The sequence below is a fragment of the Equus asinus genome, chromosome 13 (assembly GCF_041296235.1).
Source record: "Equus asinus isolate D_3611 breed Donkey chromosome 13, EquAss-T2T_v2, whole genome shotgun sequence".
NCBI classification, from domain to species: Eukaryota; Metazoa; Chordata; class Mammalia; order Perissodactyla; family Equidae; genus Equus; species Equus asinus.
In genome coordinates this window covers 43987375-44007985 of record NC_091802.1, presented here as the reverse complement: position 1 = coordinate 44007985, position 20611 = coordinate 43987375, and the positions used below count along the sequence as shown (strand labels likewise).

The following is a 20611-nucleotide window of genomic DNA, read 5'->3' as shown; positions in this document are numbered from 1 at the left end:
TCCGTTTAACAGGTGAGGGAATTGAGGCTCAGAGAGGGTGAGTGAAATGTCTGAGGTGACCCAGCTGGTGACTGACAGAGCTGAAACTGAACCTAGGCCTCTGACCGCCAGGTCTAGGATCCTTCTTGTTGTAGACCACGCTCTGTTTTCTTGGTGGTGTTATTGTTGTAAAGCAACACTTTTTGCCTCTTAGCTTATTGACTCTGTGGAGTCTTGGTCATGTAAATAAGGTGGAAGGCCTCACCCCTGTCCTAGAGGAACTCCTCAAGCTCCCATAGCTGTAACTGTGATGGAGCCAATATTTAAACATAAGATTTACATGGCTCTCTGGTCACTGAAGTTTAGTATGAAAAACGAAAAAATAAATACCTTTGCCAAAAAATAAGAGCATCTCTGGGTGGTGTAAGTATGTGATTTTCTTTTCTTCCCTATGCTTTATTTTCTATAGTTAGCATGTGCTGGTTTTGCTGTGTAGACACATACATACGAGTGTGCACACACGTGGTTGAGCATGTATTTGGCGACGGCAGAGTTACGTTCCTGGGGTCGCCGTAGGATCTTCTACAGGCTTGTGTTATGTCTGGCCCTGCCTAGGTCATCAAGAAGAAGCTAGTGGGATCCGTGAAGGCGTTGCAGAAGCAGTACGTGTCCTCGGACACAGTGGTCACCAGTGAAGACGGAGATGCCAACACCATGTGCAGTGCCCTGGAGGCCGTATTTATCCACGGCCTGCACGCCAAGCACATCCGAGCCGAGGCGGGAGGGAAGAGGAAGAAGAGTCCCCACCAGAAGCCTCTGCCTCAGCCTGTCTTCTGGCCCCTCCTGAAAGCTGTCACCCACAAGTGAGATCAGCTGGGGAGATTTTGCTTTGGGGAGGAGCTTCAGGGTGTGGGACCCTGGGCTCTTCGTCTCCAGCTCTGCTGGAAAGCAGGGGATGCTCTATGTTCTAGAGTAGAGACGGGTGAGGTGGACCAAGCTTGATGGAGCCCCTCAGCTCAGGCAATGGCCTAGGGCTGCCTTGAGCCCCTGGGCTGGTGGCCTTTAGCAGGAGGTGCCTTTGGACTACACCTGGCACGATTAGGTAGTTGCAACAGAGGTCGTGTGGCCTGCAAAGCCTAAAGTATTTGCTGTCTGGCTTTTTACAGAAGTTTGCTGGCTCTGCCTTAGAATGTTTGAATATCTTTGTGCTAAATGTTATACTTATAACGAGGTGGGATTTTTTTAAAGAGTGGAATCCCAGTAGAGCATCTGAATGTGCACCTGAGACACTTGTCTCTGTGGCCCTGGCCCTAACTGCCTGGATTTTGGAGCAAGCAGCTGGTACTATGCCTCTAAGGGCGATTAAATGCCACATTCAGCCAAAGGTGCCTTGTCAGTCTCTAATCTTCCTTTCTGTGCCTACTGCCACTGCCCTATCTCAGGTTCTTACCTCACGCCTGGGTGACAGTGGCTTTCTAATTGTCCCTCTTATCTCATTCTGTCTTTCCTTAGGTCAGTCAGCTGGGCGGAGTTGGGGGGGTGTCTGATCTTATCCAGAACAGCCCGCCTGAATTCTGCATAGCTGTGGTCAGGTCACTTTCCTGTGCAAAACCTGTAGCCTACGGCTTCCAAATGCCAGCCCAGAGTCTGATTTACTAGGTTGGGGCCTCAGAATCTGTATCCTGACCAAGTTCCTCAGGTGGTTCGGATGCACAGCCAGGGGTGGCGACCGTTGTCCCACTTTGCCTCGCTAGTTTGATACTCAAGACCCTGCGTTACCTGGCTTTGCAACCAAATCACCCACTCTTCCACCCCATGTTGTAACTGGAGTGTCCCCGCTCTTGTTACAGGTCTGATGCTTTCCTACCCTTTATGCCTTTTTTCTGTCAGTCCCTTGTGCCTAGAAGGTTCTCCTTCCATCTTTGCCTCTTGAAATCCCGTAAGGCCTGGCTCAGATACTGCTCTTTCTGTGGCATTTTTCTACTCCAATCTGGAAATGACTGCCCAGACCCCCACCCCAACTCTGCCAACAACAGGGCTCACCCCAGTGTGCCCTTGAAAGGCAGTTACCTGGACAGGGCAGGGCCCTTGTCTTTACCCTGGGTCTTCACAGCTCCAAGGACCTCGCACTTAGGGGCTCAGCAGACATGTCTTGCATGAGCAGATGATCTCAGGAGCCCAAGGGGTAGTTGTAACAAAAAATAGCAATTATCCTTCGTGACACCTACCTCAAAAAGTTGGGGGTTATAGCTTAGTATTTCTAAATTCCCCTTAGAACCCTATTATCCAAGAATTTTTCAGGCCTATATGTATTTGCGGTCGGTGTTATTGGCTCTTGCTAACCAGTGGATAAAACGACCTCTCAGTGATTTGAGGTCATTTTTTGAAACAAGTCTCTTCCCCGCCTTCTCAGACACATCATCTCGGAACTGGAGCACCTGATCTTTGTCAGCACGGATGTGGGCCGCTGCCGGGCCTGGCTGCGCCTGGCCCTCAACGACGGCCTGATGGAGTGCTACCTGAAACTGCTGCTCCAGGAGCAGGCCCGACTGTGCGAGTACTATCAGCCCACAGCCCTGCTTCGAGACGCCGAGGAGGGCGAGTTCCTGCTCAGCTTCCTGCAGGGACTGACGTCCTTATCCTTCGAACTCTCCTACAAGTCCGCCATCCTCAACGAGTGGACGCTTACCCCACTGGCCCTCTCTGGGCTGTGCCCACTCTCTGAGCTCGACCCTCTCACTACCTCCGGTACAGAACTACAGCGGAAGGAGTCTCTGGATTCCATTTCCCATTCCTCAGGCTCGGAGGACATCGAAGTCCAGCACTCGGGCCATAAGATCCGGCGGAACAGGAAGCTCACGGCCTCCTCCCTCAGCCTGGACACGGCCAGTTCGTCCCAGCTGTCTTGCAGCCTGAACTCTGATAGCTGTCTACTCCAAGAGAATGGCTTCAAGAGTCCAGACCGTTCTGAGGAGCCCATGTCCTTCGACTCAGACCCGGGAACAGCAAATGCCGATGATTCAGACCCGTCTCTGCAAGAGTGAGTGCCCCTCCCTGACTCTTTCCTCCTCTCTTTGTCCTTCCTTCTTTCTTCTCTTCCTCTTTCCCTGCCTCCTTTCCTTCCTGTAGCACGTGATTGCCTGTCACTCAGCACGGAACTCTGTTAGGGTGTAAAGAAAGACACAGGGGACATCATCTCTCTTCCTCAGGGTCTGGAGTGGCTGGGAGCTGTAACCGGAGGCAAATGGGGGCCGTGAGGAGAAGGGGTGTAGACCAGGCTCAGAGACGGTTCAAGCTCTCGCTGTCCTGGGCGACCTTACAAGTTATTTAATCTCTCTGAGACTCCATGTAAAATATTAGTGTCTTCATCTAGAGAGAAGGAAACTAATAGTTCAGAGCTGTATTTACAACTTCCAAAAAGCATAAGGCATAAGGGTGGTCTTCTGTGCCCTCAGAAGATCTCCTGGAGGACACGATCCTGAATGATCCCTGGAGGAGGTGTAGACAACGGGGGACAAGCAAGTGTGTGCAGGAGGACGAATGGGGTGACAAACTTGACTAAAGAAGGGAGCCTGGGCAGAGTTGTCTTCATTCAGGCTTTTTAACATTAATTTTTGAATAGATAATCTATTTTTATGCTTAAAAAAAATCTCAGATGTATACAGTGAAAAGTCGTTTCCACCCAGTAAGCATAATTATTAAGTTCTTGCATATTCTTCTAATGTTTCTAAATGCATCTATAACAAATATGAATATACAGATTTAAAATTTTTTCTTTGTTATTTCTTCCCCCACCTCTTTCCACAAAAGTTAGTATAACTGCACTATTCTTCACCTTGTTTTGGAGAAGATCCTTTCATCATTCCTGTAAATAAGCTGGTGTACGTGGTCTTTTAGTTCTGTGCAAGTGTCTCTGTTCAGTAAGTTCCCAGAAGCAAAATTGCTGAGCCAAAGGGGAAGTGAATTTGTAATGTTCCCAGACATTGCCTGTTTATATTCCAGCAGGAATGTACCTGTGTCCTCTCAGCCTTGTCAACAGAGGGTGTTATCACACTTTTGGATATTTGCTCATCTAAGAGGTAAAAAATGACAGCCTTTGATTAAGCACCTCTTCCTTGGACCCATGTTTCGTCAGTCTGTGTTTAGGGCCTTCTTTTCCATTCCTGCTGCTCTCTGCCCACCTTGGTTCAGGCCTTTACGACGGGGGTTGGGGGGTCCTGCCTGGTGTGGGGATAACAGCGGGATTGGCTGCGATGGGCTGGACTGGGAGCAGATCTAGTTTCAAGCCCTGTTCCACCACTTACGCGTCTGGTGATGTCGGGCAAACTGCTGACTCTTTTTGAGGTTTTATTTCTTCATCTTTAAAATGGAGATTTCCTCATAGGGCTGTTTGAGAATTAAATCAGATGCCTGTTAGTGAGTTGCACACACGAGAACATCTGGTAGGCCCCAGAAATGGCTTCTGAGCACTGAGCACACTGGAGAGGATTTTCAAATGTCAAACAGAAGGATTTAGGTATAACGTGTTGGGGAGGAGCAGTCCCCACACGAGAGATGGCTGGGCCGTGGTGTGACTTAGGCTCATTCACCTGAGTCCCTCGTTGTCTCTCCCTCCTCCCACAGACCAGCCAGCCTTCCCTCTGTCATGTGTCCTGCCTTTATCTCTCATGAGTCTTGTGATTGGAAAATTCCAGCTTCAGGCCGTTGAATCAGCAACCATCCACCCTGTGTGGGAAGTGTTGTCCTGGGTGTTATTTGGGATCTCAAGGAAGAGGGTCAGGACGTACAGACCAACACTGGGCAGCGATGTGAGGAACCAGCAAGCACTGAACACACAGATGCGCGGACACATCCGGCACCATCATTCTGAGAGCTGGCCTTGAAGTTAGTCAAGAGCCAGAGACCAGCATCTCTTGGAGTGTGTGTTTTAATGGTAAAGATTTTCACCAACACTTCAGAGTTCACTTAAGTTACTTTTATTATATTACTTACATGTTTATAACTCAAAATTAGGCATAAATACCTTGTGCTTATAACTCTTAACAGCTATAAAATCAAAACATCTACAAATTAAACATAAAGTACAAAACACTTAACATTCCAAATGAAGTTTATTAATTTAATGTTTTGTGGAAACCAAATTGCAGTTTGCTGTGTGAATAGAGGATTGACAGCCCTGAATAGCTTCTTTTGTGTTCGTTGGGTGTGAATTATAATTATCCCTGAGAAGCGTAGGTGCAGTCTAGTGGATAAGAATGTGGACTCAGGAGCCAGACTGCCCGAGTCTTCCATTAACCAGCTTTGTGACCTTAGGCAAGTTACTCAACCTTTCTGACCCTGATGTTCTCATCCGTGAAATAAAGGTGAGAATGCTTCAAAGGAACGCTGGGAAGATTAAATGAGTTAAGAGACATAAAGTGTTTAGAGAGTGCCTGACACATGGTCAGTGCTCAAAAGGTGGTGGTGGTGTCATTTTACTGCTGGGTACCTGTGACATCACTTCTCTCACTGCTTATCTTTATGTACACTGCTGCAAAACCTTGGTGAGTAAGAATTGTCAGATGTCGTTGTCACGAGGCCTTCCCTTGGGGGAAGTGATTCTTAGCATGTGCAGCTCACCTCTAATTTTATTAGTGGCCTTGGACTGCCCAGTAGTACCAGGTACCACCAACATGATGGTCCGCATCTTCAGGAACACCACAGGCTCAGGGATACTTTACAAGGTGGCCACCCAGATTCTCCAGGGAAGGCTTTGCATTTATTTCACAAGTATACACGTATGTACCCATATGTACATGAGTATATAATACATATACTTTTTTCAGATTGTTTTCTAAGTGAAAGCACAAAGTTTTAAAATTTTGGAATAGAAAGTTTTTGAAAAACACTGCCCTGAGCCAGACAGACGTGGAAGGACTGTAGCAGTTTCGCTGTTTTATTTCTATGTTGCATTTTCTTCGGAATTTTGGAAAATTTTCTTTCTTCTGCCTTTCCTTCAAAATCTCATCTCTAGCACTTTTTCCCACTTGATGTCCGTGTCTCTCTTATTCTCACAGGGTCCTGAAGACTAGTACTGACTCTGGTGAAGCTTGTGAACTTGGTTTCACCTTGACCTTTGGTTTGATTTGGTGGGAGCTCTAGTTTATCATACAAGCTTCTTGCTGTTTGGTGGCATTTCTTTAGCTGTTAAGTCATTCACGTATTCTGACTCCCAGTCTACTCTGTCATTAAAATCTTTCTTATGGATTAAGATTCATTTGTGACTGATAACCATTTTGGTAATGCTAGTATTTCCAGAATTCTCCTTTTCTTATATTTTTATATTTGTATATGTGGAGGCTAAGCAGTCTTATCACTGATGATAAAAACAGCTACAATAACAAATTGAGGTTAATGTTTGTTGAGTACTTATTTTGTGCTAGACACTCTACTAAGCGTTTTACCTATATTATCTCATTTAATCTGTGTTACAGTCATATGGCGGTGCTGTGACCATGCCTGTTTTACAGATAAGGGGAGGAAGTCCATGAACCCTGGAAGCCTGTTGTGGGGCACACAGTAGTGTGCTAACCAAGGCCAGCTGGACTCTGGAGCCCTGCTCTTAATCACTCACTACGCTCCCTCCCAGGAGCTCATGAGGAGCTGGGACCTCACAGGAGACATTTATCAAGAATCTGCCTCCCTAGTTCACTTCAGAAGGTGGCCCCATTCTGTCACAATGGTTTGGACACGTACAATTGGTTAGCAAATGTCTCTTCCTTCTTTGTCTGTGGAAACTACCCCTTCGTTTCCAGAACTCATCATGGCCTACTCCCTGCCAGTTGCACCCTTGGATTTTCATCCATTTGTTGTTAAAGATTGGCACCTGAGCTAACATCTGTTGCCAATCTTTGCCAATCTTTTTTTTTTCTTCTCCCCAAATCCCCCTAGTACATAGTTGTATATTTTAGTTGTGGATCCCTCTAGTTGTGACATGTGGGACGCTGCTTCAGCATGGCCTGATGAGCGATGCCAGGTCCATGCCCAGGATCCGAACTGGCGAAATCCTGGGCCGCCGAGGCAGAGCGCGCAAACTTAACCACTCGGCCACAGGGCCAGCCCACATCTGTTTGTTTTTAGAGTGAGGCCTTAGAGCAAGAACCAGCACCCACTTGCCTTCCTAGAACTGTTCCACGCACACATTACACCTTTTCTTGTTAGTCAGCCATTTGTTTATTGAGATATGATTCACATCCCACAAAATTCACCATTTTAAAGTGTACAGTTTGGTGGTTTTCAGTACACTCACAAGGTTGTACAACATCACTGCTATCTAATTCAAGAATGCTTTCATCACCCTGTAAGGAAACCTTTACCCATTAGCTATGGATCATCAATTCTGGACATTTAATATCAATGGAATCACACAATATGTGGCCTTTTGTGACTGGCTTCTTTCACTTACTATGTTTTCAAAGTTCATCCCTGTTGTAGCATGTACCATGGCTGAATCATATTCCATTGTATGGATACAGCACAATTTGTTTATTCATCAGTTAATGGATATATATTTTTTTCCTACTTTTTGGCTATTATGAATAATGTTGCTAGGAACATTCATGTACAAGTTTTTGTGTGAACATGTGTTAATTCTCTTTGGTATATACCCATGAGTAGAATTGCCGAGTCATATGATGACTCTGTGTTTAACTTTTTGAGGAACTATGAAACTGTTTCCCACAGTGGCTGCACCATTTTGCGTTCCCACCAGCAGTGTATGAGGATTCCAGTTTCTCCGCATCTTTGCTGACACTTGCTATTCTCTGTCTTTTTTATTCTAGCCATCCTAGGGGAGGAAGAGTAATATCTCATTGTGGTTTTGATTTATATTTCTCTGCTGTCTCATGATATTGAGCATCTTTTCATGACTTATTGGCCATTGTGTATCTTCTTTGGAGAAATGTCTTTTCCAATCCTTTATGCATTTTTATATTAGGTTGTCTTTTTATTATCAAGTTGTGAGAGCTCTATATATTCTGGATACTAGACCCTTATCAGATATATGATAATATTTGCATAAAAGATATGCGTATCTTTTTCCTGTTCTGTGGGTTATCTTTTCACTTTCTTGATAGTGTCCTTTTGAAGCACAAAAGTTTTAAATTTTGATAAAGTCCAACTTATCTATTTTTTATTGTTGCTTATACATGAGATGCCATATCTAGGAAACCATTGCCTGATCCAAAGACGTGAAGATTTACACCTGTTTCCTTCTAAGAGTTGTATAGTTTTAGCTCTTACTTTTAGATCTTTGATCCACTTTGAGTTAGTGTTTTTGGATGGTGTGAGATAGGGGTCCAACCTCATTCTCATGCATGGGACTGTTCACTTATCCCAGCACCATTTGTTGAAAAGACTATTCTTTCCCCATTGAAATGTCTTGGTACCCATGTTGAAAATCAGTTGCCCGTAAATGTATGGATTGGTCACCTCTTGTTGACTAGAATGTCTTGAAATGTTGTTTGGTGTAGATGAAATGATGGTGTAGATAAGAGCAGAGCTCAACCAGAAGACAATCAGGTAAAAACTTGAATTCTAAAATCCTTATTTCCGGGGCCAGCCTGGTGGCATAGTGGTTAAGTTCATGTGCTCTGCGTCAGTGGCCCGGGGTTCACAGGTTCAGATCTTGGGCGTGGACATACATACCGCTCATTAAGCCATGCTGTGGTAGTGTCCCACAGATGTTAGCTCAGGGCCAATCTTCCTCACCAGAAAAATAAATAAATAAAATAAAATCCTCATTTCCATAAGCCCACATTAAGGGGAGTTTGATGTGTCTTCTGGACCCAGTCTAAGCCGTCAGGGCAGATATGTGCAATCTCTTGGGCTCCAGACGGCTTTGTTGCCATGTGAACCTGCATTTGTCCCTGATGTACTCCATTGGGTTCATAAACAGAGGCGGAAACAGCAAATAGGTTTACTTCAGAAACAAACCTTGGATTCTCAGAAGCCTCAGGAGAGGGAGGAGCAGCCACTACCCAGTGCACATTCTGGAAGGCCCAGACATGTTTCATGCATTCTTGTCTGTGTGCATGTACACAAAGGCAGGAACACTGGCTCCTGTGGCCCCAGAAGCACCACTGAGTGGCAGGGAGAGCCCGTCCCATCCAGAGGAGTGAGTAGGTACATACCCCACGTATCCTTGTATACATACGTGCACACCTCTGTGCACAGTGGTCTCCAGCAGCAGTTTCAGGGAACATGAGGCTTCTCTGACTTCACCCCCAGTGCAGCTCTGAGGTGGACCAGCTTTTTTTTTTTTGAGGAAGATGAGCCCTGAGCTAACTGCTGCCAATCCTTCTCTTTTTGCTGAGGAAGACTGGCCCTGAGCTAACATCCGTGCCCATCTTCCTCTAGTTTATATGTAGGACGCCTACCACAGCATGGCTTGCCAAGCGGTGCCATGTCTGCACCTGGGATCCGAACCGGCGAACCCCAGGCCGGTGAAGCAGAACGTGCGCACTTAACCGCTGCGCCCGCGGGCCGGCCCCTGGACCAGCTCTTGTACCTCACCCCAACCCTGCTGCCCAGTGACTGTTCCGGGAACAAAGTGGGTCCTCACTTCACCTAAGTGCATGTCCCAGGGAGCGAAGTCTTGGTGCCTCAGCTGCTTGTGCCGTTGGGGAGCCCAGCTCTGAGACGCGGTTCACCGAGGCTCTCCATGGACAGCCGGCAGAAATGATTGCCCACACAACCATTTGTTTGGCTAGCAAACTCTCCAGGCCCACAGTTAGCCTGTTCAGTAGGTCAAAGGCAATCAGTTCTCATTCACATCGAGTCCTTTTTCGCTGCTCTGTGAGCTTTTTCACCTGAGCTCCTGGGCTCCGTGACTCCCCTGCCCGCCCGGCCGGCCTGGGTCCCAGCTCAGGAGAAGCTTCCGTGAGGAGTGTCAGCAGAGGAGGGCCTGTGGGAGGAGGAGTGCAGTGGATGAGGAAGAGAGGTTTTTAAATTACAAAACACCATTTTTCCATTCTTACCACTGCCCCAGTAGCCTTGGGCATTCTGGCTGACAACTTGTCACACAGGTTTCTTTGTTTAAAAACTTCTAGGGTGTTGTCGGAATTCAGCAAAGCCCAGGTCAACTCTGCGCCAACCAACGGACTGAGCCGGGAAACGGAGATTCCCACGCTGCAGGCCTCTCTCTCCCTCCACGGCCTCGACACCAGCGCACACCTGCACTTTGATGTGCCTGCACAGCGCCGCCCTGCCCAAGCGTCCTCTGGGACTTGCGATGGTGGCCACAAGCAGGAGCCACTTTCCCAGGCACCCGGGACCCTGGGCTTGCTGCAGCTGGGCACTGCCCAAGCTGCCTCTTCAGGGAGCACTTCCGGCCAGCAGCCTCTTAGTCCTGTGAGAGAGAGGACCAGAGCAGGCAGTGGCCAGCAGAAGCCCCCCGAGGATGACGGAGCTGGACTGAGCCTTGCAGTTTCCTCACCCACCAGTCCGGTGAGTGGTACGAGTTGTTGGCGGGAGGTCTTGGTGAAATGTCCCAGAGCTGGTGTGGGGTTTCCCCAACTCGTGACACCGAGTGGTCTCTGCCTTCTCCCCCTCAGCCCCCTCTCCCTGCATGACGTTAGTGTTACTAGCATCGTGATGACAGAGCTGATGCTTCTTGGTGTGTGAGTAGTGGATATGAGCCAGGCACCATGCCCAGCACTTCCCATGAGTATCTCCTGTTGTCTTCACACCCACCCTGTGGAGAAGGTGATGCTCGTCTGACCACAGACTCTCTGCTCTTAGCCACTGTCGGTTGCTGGTGCTTAAGGCCTTGGGCAGGGCACATCGCCTCACGGAGCTTTGGTTTCCTCCTCAGTACTTGTTATTATTAAATTAATATTTTTATAAAATATCAGGTTTTAAAAATACTCATTCTGCAATGTGAACCAGATTTAGAATTGCACTGTCCAGCATGGCCGCTAATAGCCACACATAGCTATTGAGCACTTAAAATGTGGCCAGTCCAAGTTGAGATAAGCTGTGTAAAAAGAGCACTGGGTTTTGAAGGCTTAGTATGAAAAAAAAAGAAAAATATCTCATTAATAATTTTTTACTGATTGCATGTTAAAATGAAAATATTTTAGATATATTGGGTTAAACTATATTATTCAAATTAATTTTACATATTTTTATTTACATTTTTTAAATGTGACTACTGGAACATTTAAAATGATATATGTGGCTTGCATTGTATTTCTGCTGGACAGCGCTGTTCTGGAATAAGATAATCCAGTTTGTTGATAACCCGAGAGGAGCCAGCACTGGGAATGTCCTGGAGAGAGCCATGGGTGGAGAGGCTTGAGGACAGTTGGCCTGGGGAAGCAGCAGTCAAAGCTGAGAACCCACGCTCTTTTGCCCTTTCACATTTGTTCTTGGGTCATGAAAAGCAGAGGTAGGAATTTGCAGGCACCTGTGCACACACGAAGCCTGGAGTTTATCCCAGCTGAGGTCTGGGGCTGATATTGGGTTACAGTCTTGCTTTTTCAGCTCCATCCAAGCACATCTCTCCTTTGGCCTGTAGCTTCCAGATCCTATAACTCAAGATGAGGCCAGGGCCATGAAATAGACTAGAAGAGACACACACCCCCTCTTTTTCTTTAATAGCTTTATTGAGCTATAATGCACATACCTTGCAAGTCACCAAACTATATAGTTCAATTTTTTTCATATTTTCAACCATCACCACAATCTAATTTTAAATCATTTTCATCCTCCATGAAAGAAACCCCTTACCCATTAGCAGTCACTCCCCATCCCTCTCTCCTCCCCCTACCTTTCTCCTCTCAACCCCTGGAAACTACCACTTTATCTACAGATTTTTTATTTTGGACATTTCACACAAATGGAATCATAGTAACCTTTTGTGACTGGCTTATTTCAATTAACATGATATTTTTAAGATTCATCCATATTGGCACATGCATCTGTACTTCATTCCTTTTTATTGCAGAGTAATATTCCATTGTAGCTTCCATCATATGGACATATCACATTTTATTTATCCTTTCATCAGTTGATAGACTCTAGGGCTTTTTTCCACTTTTTGGCAATTATGAATAATGCTGCTATGAATATTCATTTTCAAGTTTTTGTGTGGACATGCGTTCTTAATTCTCTTGGATGCATACCTAGGAGTAGAACTTTTGGATCATATCTCCACTCTATATTTAACCTTTTGAGGAACTGCCAGACTGTTTCCAAAGCAGCTGCCCCGCTGTATGTTCCTCCCAGCAGTGTATGCCCATGCTCCTTTCCAACACTTCTTACTGTCTTTTTAAAAATCATTATTATTATTGCTGTCCTAGTGGGTGAGAAGTGGTATCTCATTATGGTTTTGATTTGCGTTTCCCTGATGGCTAATGATGTTGAGCATCTTTTCATGTGCTTATTTGCCATTTGTGTTTCTTCTTTGGAGAAATGTCTATTCAGAACTTTCGCACTTTGTAAATTAGATTGGCTTTTTATTGTTGAGTTATAATAGTTCTTTATATATTCTGGATTCTAGACCCTTATTAGGTGTGTGATTCGTAAATATTTTATCCCATTCTATGAATTCTTTTCACTTTCTTTTTTTTTTTTTTGAGGAAGATTAGCCCTGAGCTAACTACTGCCAGTCCTCCTCTTTTTCGCTGAGGAAGCCTGGCCCTGAGCTAACATCTGTGCCCATCTTCCTCTACTTTATATGTGGGACGCCTACCACAGCATGGTGTGCCAAGCGGTGCCATGTCCGCACCTGGGATCCAAACCTGGGAACCCTGGGCCGCCGAGGAACATGCGCACTTACTGCTGCGCCACCAGGCCAGCCCCGTAAGAAGCTATCTTTTTTTTTGTTTTTTTTGAGGAAGATTAGCCCTGAGCTAACATCTTCCGCCAATCCTCCTCTTTTTGCTGAGGAAGACTGGCCCTGAGCTAACATCCGTGCCCACCTTCCTCTACTTTATATGTGGGACGCCTGCCACAGCATGGCATGGTGCCATGTCCACACCCAGGATCCGAACCGGTGAACCCCAGGCCGCCGAGAAGCAGAACGTGTGCACCTAACCGCTGCGCCACTGGGCCAGCCCCTTCACTTTCTTGATGGTATCATTAGCAACATAAAAGTTAAATTTTGGTATAGTCTAACATATCTATTTTTTCTTTTGTCATTTGTGCTTTTGGTGTTGTGTCTAAGTATGTATTTCCTAATGCAAGGTCATGAAGATTTACTCCTGTGTGTTCTTCTAAAACTTTTATAGTTTTATTTCTTACATTTAGATCTATGATCGATTTTGAGTTAGTTTTTATATATGGTATAAGGATGAGGTCCACCTTCATTCTTTTGCATATGGATATACAGTTGTACCAGCACTATTTATTGAAAAGACTATTTCCCTGTTTTAAAAATTTTTGAGGAATGCAGTATTTAAAGCACCCAGATCCTCAGTATACACCTCCGTGAGTAATTATATATGATGTACACTCAGTAACCACCATCCAGATCAAAATACAGAACACTGCCAGCCACAGAATCTCCCTCATGCCTTCTCCCAGTAATTATCCCCTCCAAAGGAAAGCACCATTCTGACCTCAGGTACCATAGATTCATTTGTGCTGTCATGGAACTTCATATAAATGTAATCATACAATATGTGCTCTTTTTGCTTCTTTCACTGAACATTATGTCTGTGAGATTCATCTGTACATACAACATGAGGCTATAGTTTGTTCTTTTCCATTGTTCTACAGTATTCCATTTTGAGAATATGTCACAATATATTTGTCCATTCTCCTGCTAACAGACATTTGAATTGTTTCCAGGTTTTGGCTAGTATGAAGAAAGCTGCTGTGAACATTCTCGTACTTGCCTTTGGTGACCCTGTGCACTCGTTTCTGTGGTGTACACCTAGGGATGGAGTTGCTGGGTCATTGTTAGGCATATGTTCAGTAGATACTGCCAAACAGTTTTCTAACGGTGCTTGTACTAGCTTATACTCACGTTAGCAGTATATGAGCATTTTCATTGCTCTTCATCCTAGCCAATGGTGTCATCGATCTTTGTAATTTTAGCTACTCTAGAAGATGTGTAGTGGTATCTCACTTTGGTTTTAATTTGCATTTCCCCGATGACTAATGATATTGATACCTTTTCATTTGCTTATTGGCCATTTGATCTTCTTTTGGAAGTGTCTTTTTTTTTTGAGGGAGGTTAGCCCTGAGCTAACTACTGCCAATCCTCCTCTTTTTGCTGCGGAAGACTGGCCCTGAGCTAACATCCATGCCCATCTTCCTCTACTTTATACGTGGGACACCTACCGCAGCATGGCTTTTTGCCAAGCAGTTCCATGTCCGTACCCGGGATCCGAACTGGTGAACCCCGGGCTGCCAAGAATCGGAATGTGTGGACTTAACCACTGCGCCACCGGGCTCGCCCCCTGGAAGTGTCTAAGTCATTGTCTCATTCTTAAATTGAGTTTGTGCATATTTTCCTTACTGATTTGTAAGGGCTCTTTATATATTATGGATATGTCTTTTACTGGAGAAAAAAGTATGTGTATAGTTGTATATAGCAAGTGTCTTCTTCCAGTCTATGATGTGCCTTTTAAATCTCTTCATGGTGTCTTTTGTTGGACAGAAGTTCTTGATTTAAATGATCTTCAATTTATCAGTCTTTCTGTTTATGGCTAATGTGTTTTGTGTCTTAAAAATGTTTGTCTACTCTAAGGTTGTGAAGGCTATGAAAACTCCTGTATTTTCTTCTAGAAGCTTTAATATTTTACCTTTTGCAATTAGGTTTGTCATCCATCTGGGATTAATTTTTGTATATAGTGTGAGGTAGGAGTCAAAGCTCGTGTTTTTCCATATGGATATCTGATGGACTAGAACCGTTTACTGAAGATGACTTCATGAATCATGTAGCTGTGTAAGTGAGGGTCAGACTCTCCGTTTTTGCTGTCTTGAAGAGTGCTTCAGAGCCCAGAATGTCACGGGACCCTGAAGGCTGTGACCAGACAACTGCCAAGCACACTGAAGGTTGGAGAGGAAAGGCTCTGCCGCCCCCGGCTCGAGCTGGAGGAGGAGGGATGTCCCCCGAGGCACAGTGGCCGTGCCCCAGCCAGGTTCCACAGAGTGGCAGTGACCATGTTGAGTTCACCCCCGCCTGGGGTCCAGCCTCTGCTTTGCAGGCTCAGACAGCCTGTCTTGCCCTGGCCCCAGAGCTGATGGGGCAGGCAGCTTCCCTCGTCAGCAAGGCTCCTCCTTTGCTCGCCAAGTTTTAACCCTCTGGCCTCTTTGCGGTCCCGACACAGTGAGCTTCTTCCAGCCCGGGCTTTTCCATCTGCTGTTTCCTCTACCCGGACCCTTTCCCAACTCTCTGTTTTTCCTCCCTGTTGTCTCAGCCATGCCTGACCACCTGTCTCAAGAGCACCATGCCCAGTGACTCTCTTTCCCATTTCCCTGCTCCGCTTCGCTTATAACATTCATCACTATGTACAATTGTGTTATCTGCTTGTCTGCTTGCTTATTTTCTGTCTTCTGGACTAGAATATTAGCTCCATGATACGAAGGACCATGTCTGTTCACTTCTGTGTCAGCTGCAAGCCCTGTACCTGGGAGAAAGTAGGCATCAATTCACAGTCCTGGAGCTCTCCAGAGACTCAAGATGCTGACTTGTAATTTACAATGGAGAGAAGCGCTCTGTCAAGTGCGTAGAGTGGGCAGGGCAGGGTGGTCTGACCAGGGCAGGCTCCACCTCCTTGCAGGCCTCACGGTAGTCTGGTTGCTTGGGGAACAGAGAGTCAAACCTGCTGCTGAGTCCACCGTGAGAGCACCCCTTCCTGCATCTGTCTCCACAGCGGAGCTGTGGATCTGTTCATTCCTCCACTCAGTATAGTCGCCGGGCTCCACTGTGAGGCCTGCACACTTGCCCTGGTCTGGTGGGCTCCCTCCCTTTGCACGGAGTGGGGCTATGCCCTGCATGCCGCCTCTGTGGTTCTCATCTTTCTGTGCTTCTGTCGTCACTCAGCCACTGCTGTTTATTTGACATTTTGGTGGCAGAGGGCGGGGATCACTGTCAAGTTTTATAACCCTGAGAGCCATTTAGCCTTTCTTTAAAAAAAATTTTTTTTTGATTCATTTAATACAAAGCCCCTACTGTGGGCCAAGCACCGTGCTGGGTACAGTGCTGGGACAGCACAGACGAGGCCCTGCTCTTCGGGGACAGACACCAGATTAGACAAGTGATTATCTGCCTCGTAATTACACTTGTGATGCGTGCTGGGGAGGAAGGTGCAGGGAGCGAGGGAGCTGGGGGGACTTTGTACTCGTGTCATCAGGGGGTGTGAACTGGGTTCTCAGTTTAACTCCCATAGGACAGTCTGAATTCTAAGACTTGGCCCTAATCGCTGCCCTCGTGGATCACCTGCCATGGCATGTGGTCCCCTCCCCCAGGAGGGGTACAGGCAGTCCCTTTGCCTGACATAGTGAGGACAGACTGGATGAAAAGTGCTTTTCTGAAAGTGTCTGGAAACCTGGTATCTCCCTCGGCAGCCAGACTCCTCTCTGGATTTAGCAGTTGTATCCAGCGCCCGGACGCCTTAGTGACTCGAGGTGGCATTCCTCTGCCTTGGGTTCCTAGTGGCCGGTGCTGCTCTCGCTTAGATCCTTGGTCAGTGGTGATTTTCCCCCACTGTTAACAGGGCAGGTAACTGGCCAGATGTGGGGCCCTGGGTGAGCAGGGGTAGGAAGGCGAGAGGAAAGGGGAGGGAAAAGGAAAACACTGGTGTGCCCTACCCCCTGCTTTCTGACTGGGGCCCTGGTAGGGGGCACAGCCCACAGCCCAGTCCAGGACTATGCAGAAGCTCCAAGGACCCAGTATTCCCACTGTTTTTCTGTTACTTAAGAGAACAAAAGGTTTTCCCTAGAGTATCATTTCCTGGTGGCTGATCCGTGGGCAGTGGGCCGCGTCTGAACGTTTCGGAGTAGTCTCCCTCTCCTCTGTGGAGAGAGAAGCCCTCGCCAGTGAACATACATTGTCTCAAAATGCACATTTGTCTCCTTCCTTCCAGTTCCCTCGCCCCACCCTTGTCATTGTATGTTGAAGATGTTTGGATAGTCAAGGTTTACTCACTCATCTTTTATAACTGTGTGCCAAGCACAAATAAAAATGACCATTCCAAACAGCTTTGTGGATGCAAGGATGAGGGCAGGCACAGAATGCTGTGGGAGCCCAGGAGGGGTCCCAAACCCAGCTGAGGGGTGAGAGGGGTATAGGCTGGGGAATAGTAAGGCAGGCTTCCAGGAGGAGGTGAAGGATGACCCCTGATTGAATCTCAAGGGATAGTGGGCTTTCCAGTTGGGGCCATTAGCAGGGGCTGGTGCCAGTTCGGGGGGGGGGGTGGGTGGTCACAGGATCCCAGGTGTGTGTGCCAGGCTCCATGGGGCTGCCTGTACAGCCTTGGGGTACTCCTCCTGCCCATTTTCCTCAAGGAGTTCCCTGCGGTCTCAGTGACCTAGGCAGACATTGTTCAGAATCCTGTGTTGAAATGGTCCCCAATAGCCCGCTGATGACACATTGTCCTGTCACTGGCAGAAGGAAGCACCTGCCAATTCTGAGGGCTTTCTGAGGAAGCCCTGGAGGCCCAGCTCTATGAGAGCCTGACTCAGAACTCTCCACCCTTGGCCTAAGGAGTCTTAGAGCCTCTGCATGGACTAAACTGTGCAAATCAGCCCTTCGGGGGCAGCCTCAGCCTGCTCCACTCCCCTGTCTACAGCAGCAGGGAGGGCAGTCTCGATTTAGGGGTTGGAAACAGCAGCGTCAGGGTGAGGTTGGTGGCACTTAACAAAACAGCTGGGCTGGTCCCCCCCAACCCCCCGCTGGTGTGACTCATTTCCTCTGTGTAGACAGCCACTTAAGGCAGCCCAACCTGCTTCCTTGCCTCCGCTCCTCCACACTTCGACACAGAAAGGCAGGGAGCGCTAGAAATAATGACAAAGAGGAGCTGGAATTCATTCCCACAAGCACCCTCACCCCAGACCTGCCCCTCTTCTCCCAGCTAGTGAGCAGCTTCAGACTCAGAGAGACAGCCTCAGAAGAGAAGGGGCAGGGCCTGACTGCCTGGGGCCTCAGGGGCCTGCTCAGAAGTGGGGAGCCGAGGCAAACGCAGCCACTGAGGACTCTGGGTCCTGTCACTCATGCTTCCCTCATCTCAAACCCTAGAAGCAGAGATGAAAACTCTACTCCCTTCAAGAAATGGTGCCTGGACACCTGGATATCCACACGCAAAAGAATATGGGTGGACCCCTTCCTCACTCCATACATAAAAATTAGCTCAAAATAGATCATAGACCTAAATGTAAGAGCTAAAACTATAAAGTTCTTAGCAGAAAACACAGGAGCAGACCTTTGTGACCTGGCCTTAGGCAATGGTTTCTTAGATACACCAAAAGCACAGAGACAAAAGAAAAGGTAAATTGGACTGCGTCAAAATTGAAAGACTTTATGCCTCAAAGAGAACCATGAAGAAAGTGAAAAGACAACCCACAGAAATGGAGAAATTACTTGCAAATCATGTATCTGGTAAGGACCTGGTATCCAGAATGTATAAAGACCCCTTACAAATTTGTTTCCTAGGGTTTCTGTAACAAAGTACCGTAAACCGGATGACGTAAAACAATAGAAATGCATTCTCTGATAGTTCCGAAGGCTAGAAGTCCGAAGTCCAGATGTTGGCAGGGTTGATTCCTTCTGGAGTTTCTGAGGAAGAGTCTGTTCCCTGCCCTCCTCTTAGCTTCTGGTGTCGCCAGCAAGCCTTGGCGTTCATCGGTTTGTAGACGCGTCACTCCAGTCCCTCCGTCATCGCATGGCGTTCTCCCTCTGTGTCTCTCTTCACTTGGCATTCTCCTCTCTGTATGTGTCTTTTCTCCTCTTATAAGGACACCAATCACTTTGGATGAAGGGCCCACCCTCCCCCAGTATGACCTCATCTTAACTAATTACATCTGCAACGACCCTGTTTCCAAATAAGGTCTCATTCTGAGGTCGTGGGGGTTAGGATTTCAACATGTCTTTTAGGCAGACACAGTTCAACCCACAACACAACACAAGAACAAAAAGACAAACCAGTTTAAAAATGGGCAAAGAATGTGAATAGACAGATGTCCAAAGAAGATAGACAAATGACCAATATGCACATGAAAAGATGCGCAGGGTCATTAGACATAAGAGAAATGCAAATCAAAACCACAAGATTGCGCTTCACACCCCTCAAGATGGCTATCATCAAAAAGACAGATAATGACAAATGTTGGAGAGGATGCGGAGAAGTTGGAACCCTCATGCATGGCTGGTGGGAATGTAAAATGGGGCAGCCACTTAGGAAAACAAGTTTGGAAGTTCCTCAGAAAGTCAGACATCTTTACCATATGACCATCAATTCCACTCCTAGGCCTACACCCAAGAGAATAGAAAACATATGTCCACACAGAAACTTGCATGTGAACGTTCACAGCAGCATTGTTCGTAATTACCAAAAAAGCGGAAACAACCCAATGTCCGTCACCTGACGATGGATAAATAAGGTGTGGGACATCCATCCACTGGAATGTTATTTGGTAATAAAGAGTAATGGAGTACCAACATGTGCTACAACGTGGATGAACCTTGGAAACATGATAAGGGGAAGAAGCCAGTTGCAGAAGACCACATGTTATAAGATTCCATTTATATAAACTGTCCAAAATGGACAGATGTATGGAAACAGAAAGTCGATTATTGGTGCCTAGAACTGGAGGGCTTGAGAGGAAATAGGGAGTGACTGCCAGCGCTTACACGGTTTCTTCATGGAGTGATGGAGGGTTCTAAACTTAGACTGTGGTGATGCTTGCACAACTCTTTGAGTATTGAATTGTACACTTTAAATGGGTTAATCTTATGGTATGTGAATCCTGTCTCCATAAAGATGTTTTTAAAGAAGTTAAAAAGCAACTTATGCCTTTTCTTCTTTCCCACTAGAAAAACAAGAGCTGGATCTCAGAAGATGACTTCTACCGGCCTCCCCCAGAACAAGCTGCTGAGAGTCCCTCAGATCGCTCTGCAGCCTCGTCCACGGGGTCTCCAGAGGCAAGGCCTGGTCTCCTAAGGCATTTTTCTCAAGGACCAAGAAAAAGCTACTCCACGGGGGCCTTAGACAAAGCTTGCATGCCTTCCCCAGGAAGCAGGGAGAGCAAGGCGGCCGCGGCGCAGGAGCACAAGAACTTCAGGGTGGTGCACCGCCGGCAGATGGGTAGGTGGCTGCGGGCCCGGGGCCACCTCACTGTGCAGAGACAGCGCCTTGCAGAAAGCAGCTCGAAAACCCTGCTTTCCATTACCAATTGGGTGGTGTCTTCTCGCAAGAAAAACTTCATCCCAAAATGTCATAATAAGGAGCACCCTTGCTGAGTAATGCAGGAAAGCATTTCAGGAAAAGTACTGTGTTTTCTCATAAAATCTTCACAGAATAATGCTCAAAACTGCCTACACAGTGCAAAAATACTGTTTCCTATATTGAAATGGAAAATATTTTTCCTGAAACTACCCTATAACTCTTAAGATCATACAGAACTCTTGATTCAAGCATAGCCC

At 46.7% G+C, this 20611-nt stretch overlaps 1 protein-coding gene across 4 annotated transcripts in view; it reads left to right on the top strand.

Moving 5' to 3' along the window:
• PLEKHM1 (pleckstrin homology and RUN domain containing M1) overlaps positions 1-20611 on the top strand; it is a 46388-nt gene that overhangs the window by 8354 nt on the left and 17423 nt on the right. For all 4 annotated transcript variants that reach the window (XM_014849415.3, XM_044745800.2, XM_044745802.2 and 1 more), the window contains 4 exons: positions 595-842; positions 2393-3019; positions 10068-10464; positions 20003-20273. In XM_014849415.3, coding sequence (XP_014704901.3) covers positions 595-842; positions 2393-3019; positions 10068-10464; positions 20003-20273 — 1543 coding nt within the window. The remainder of the gene's footprint in view (positions 1-594; positions 843-2392; positions 3020-10067; positions 10465-20002; positions 20274-20611) is intronic.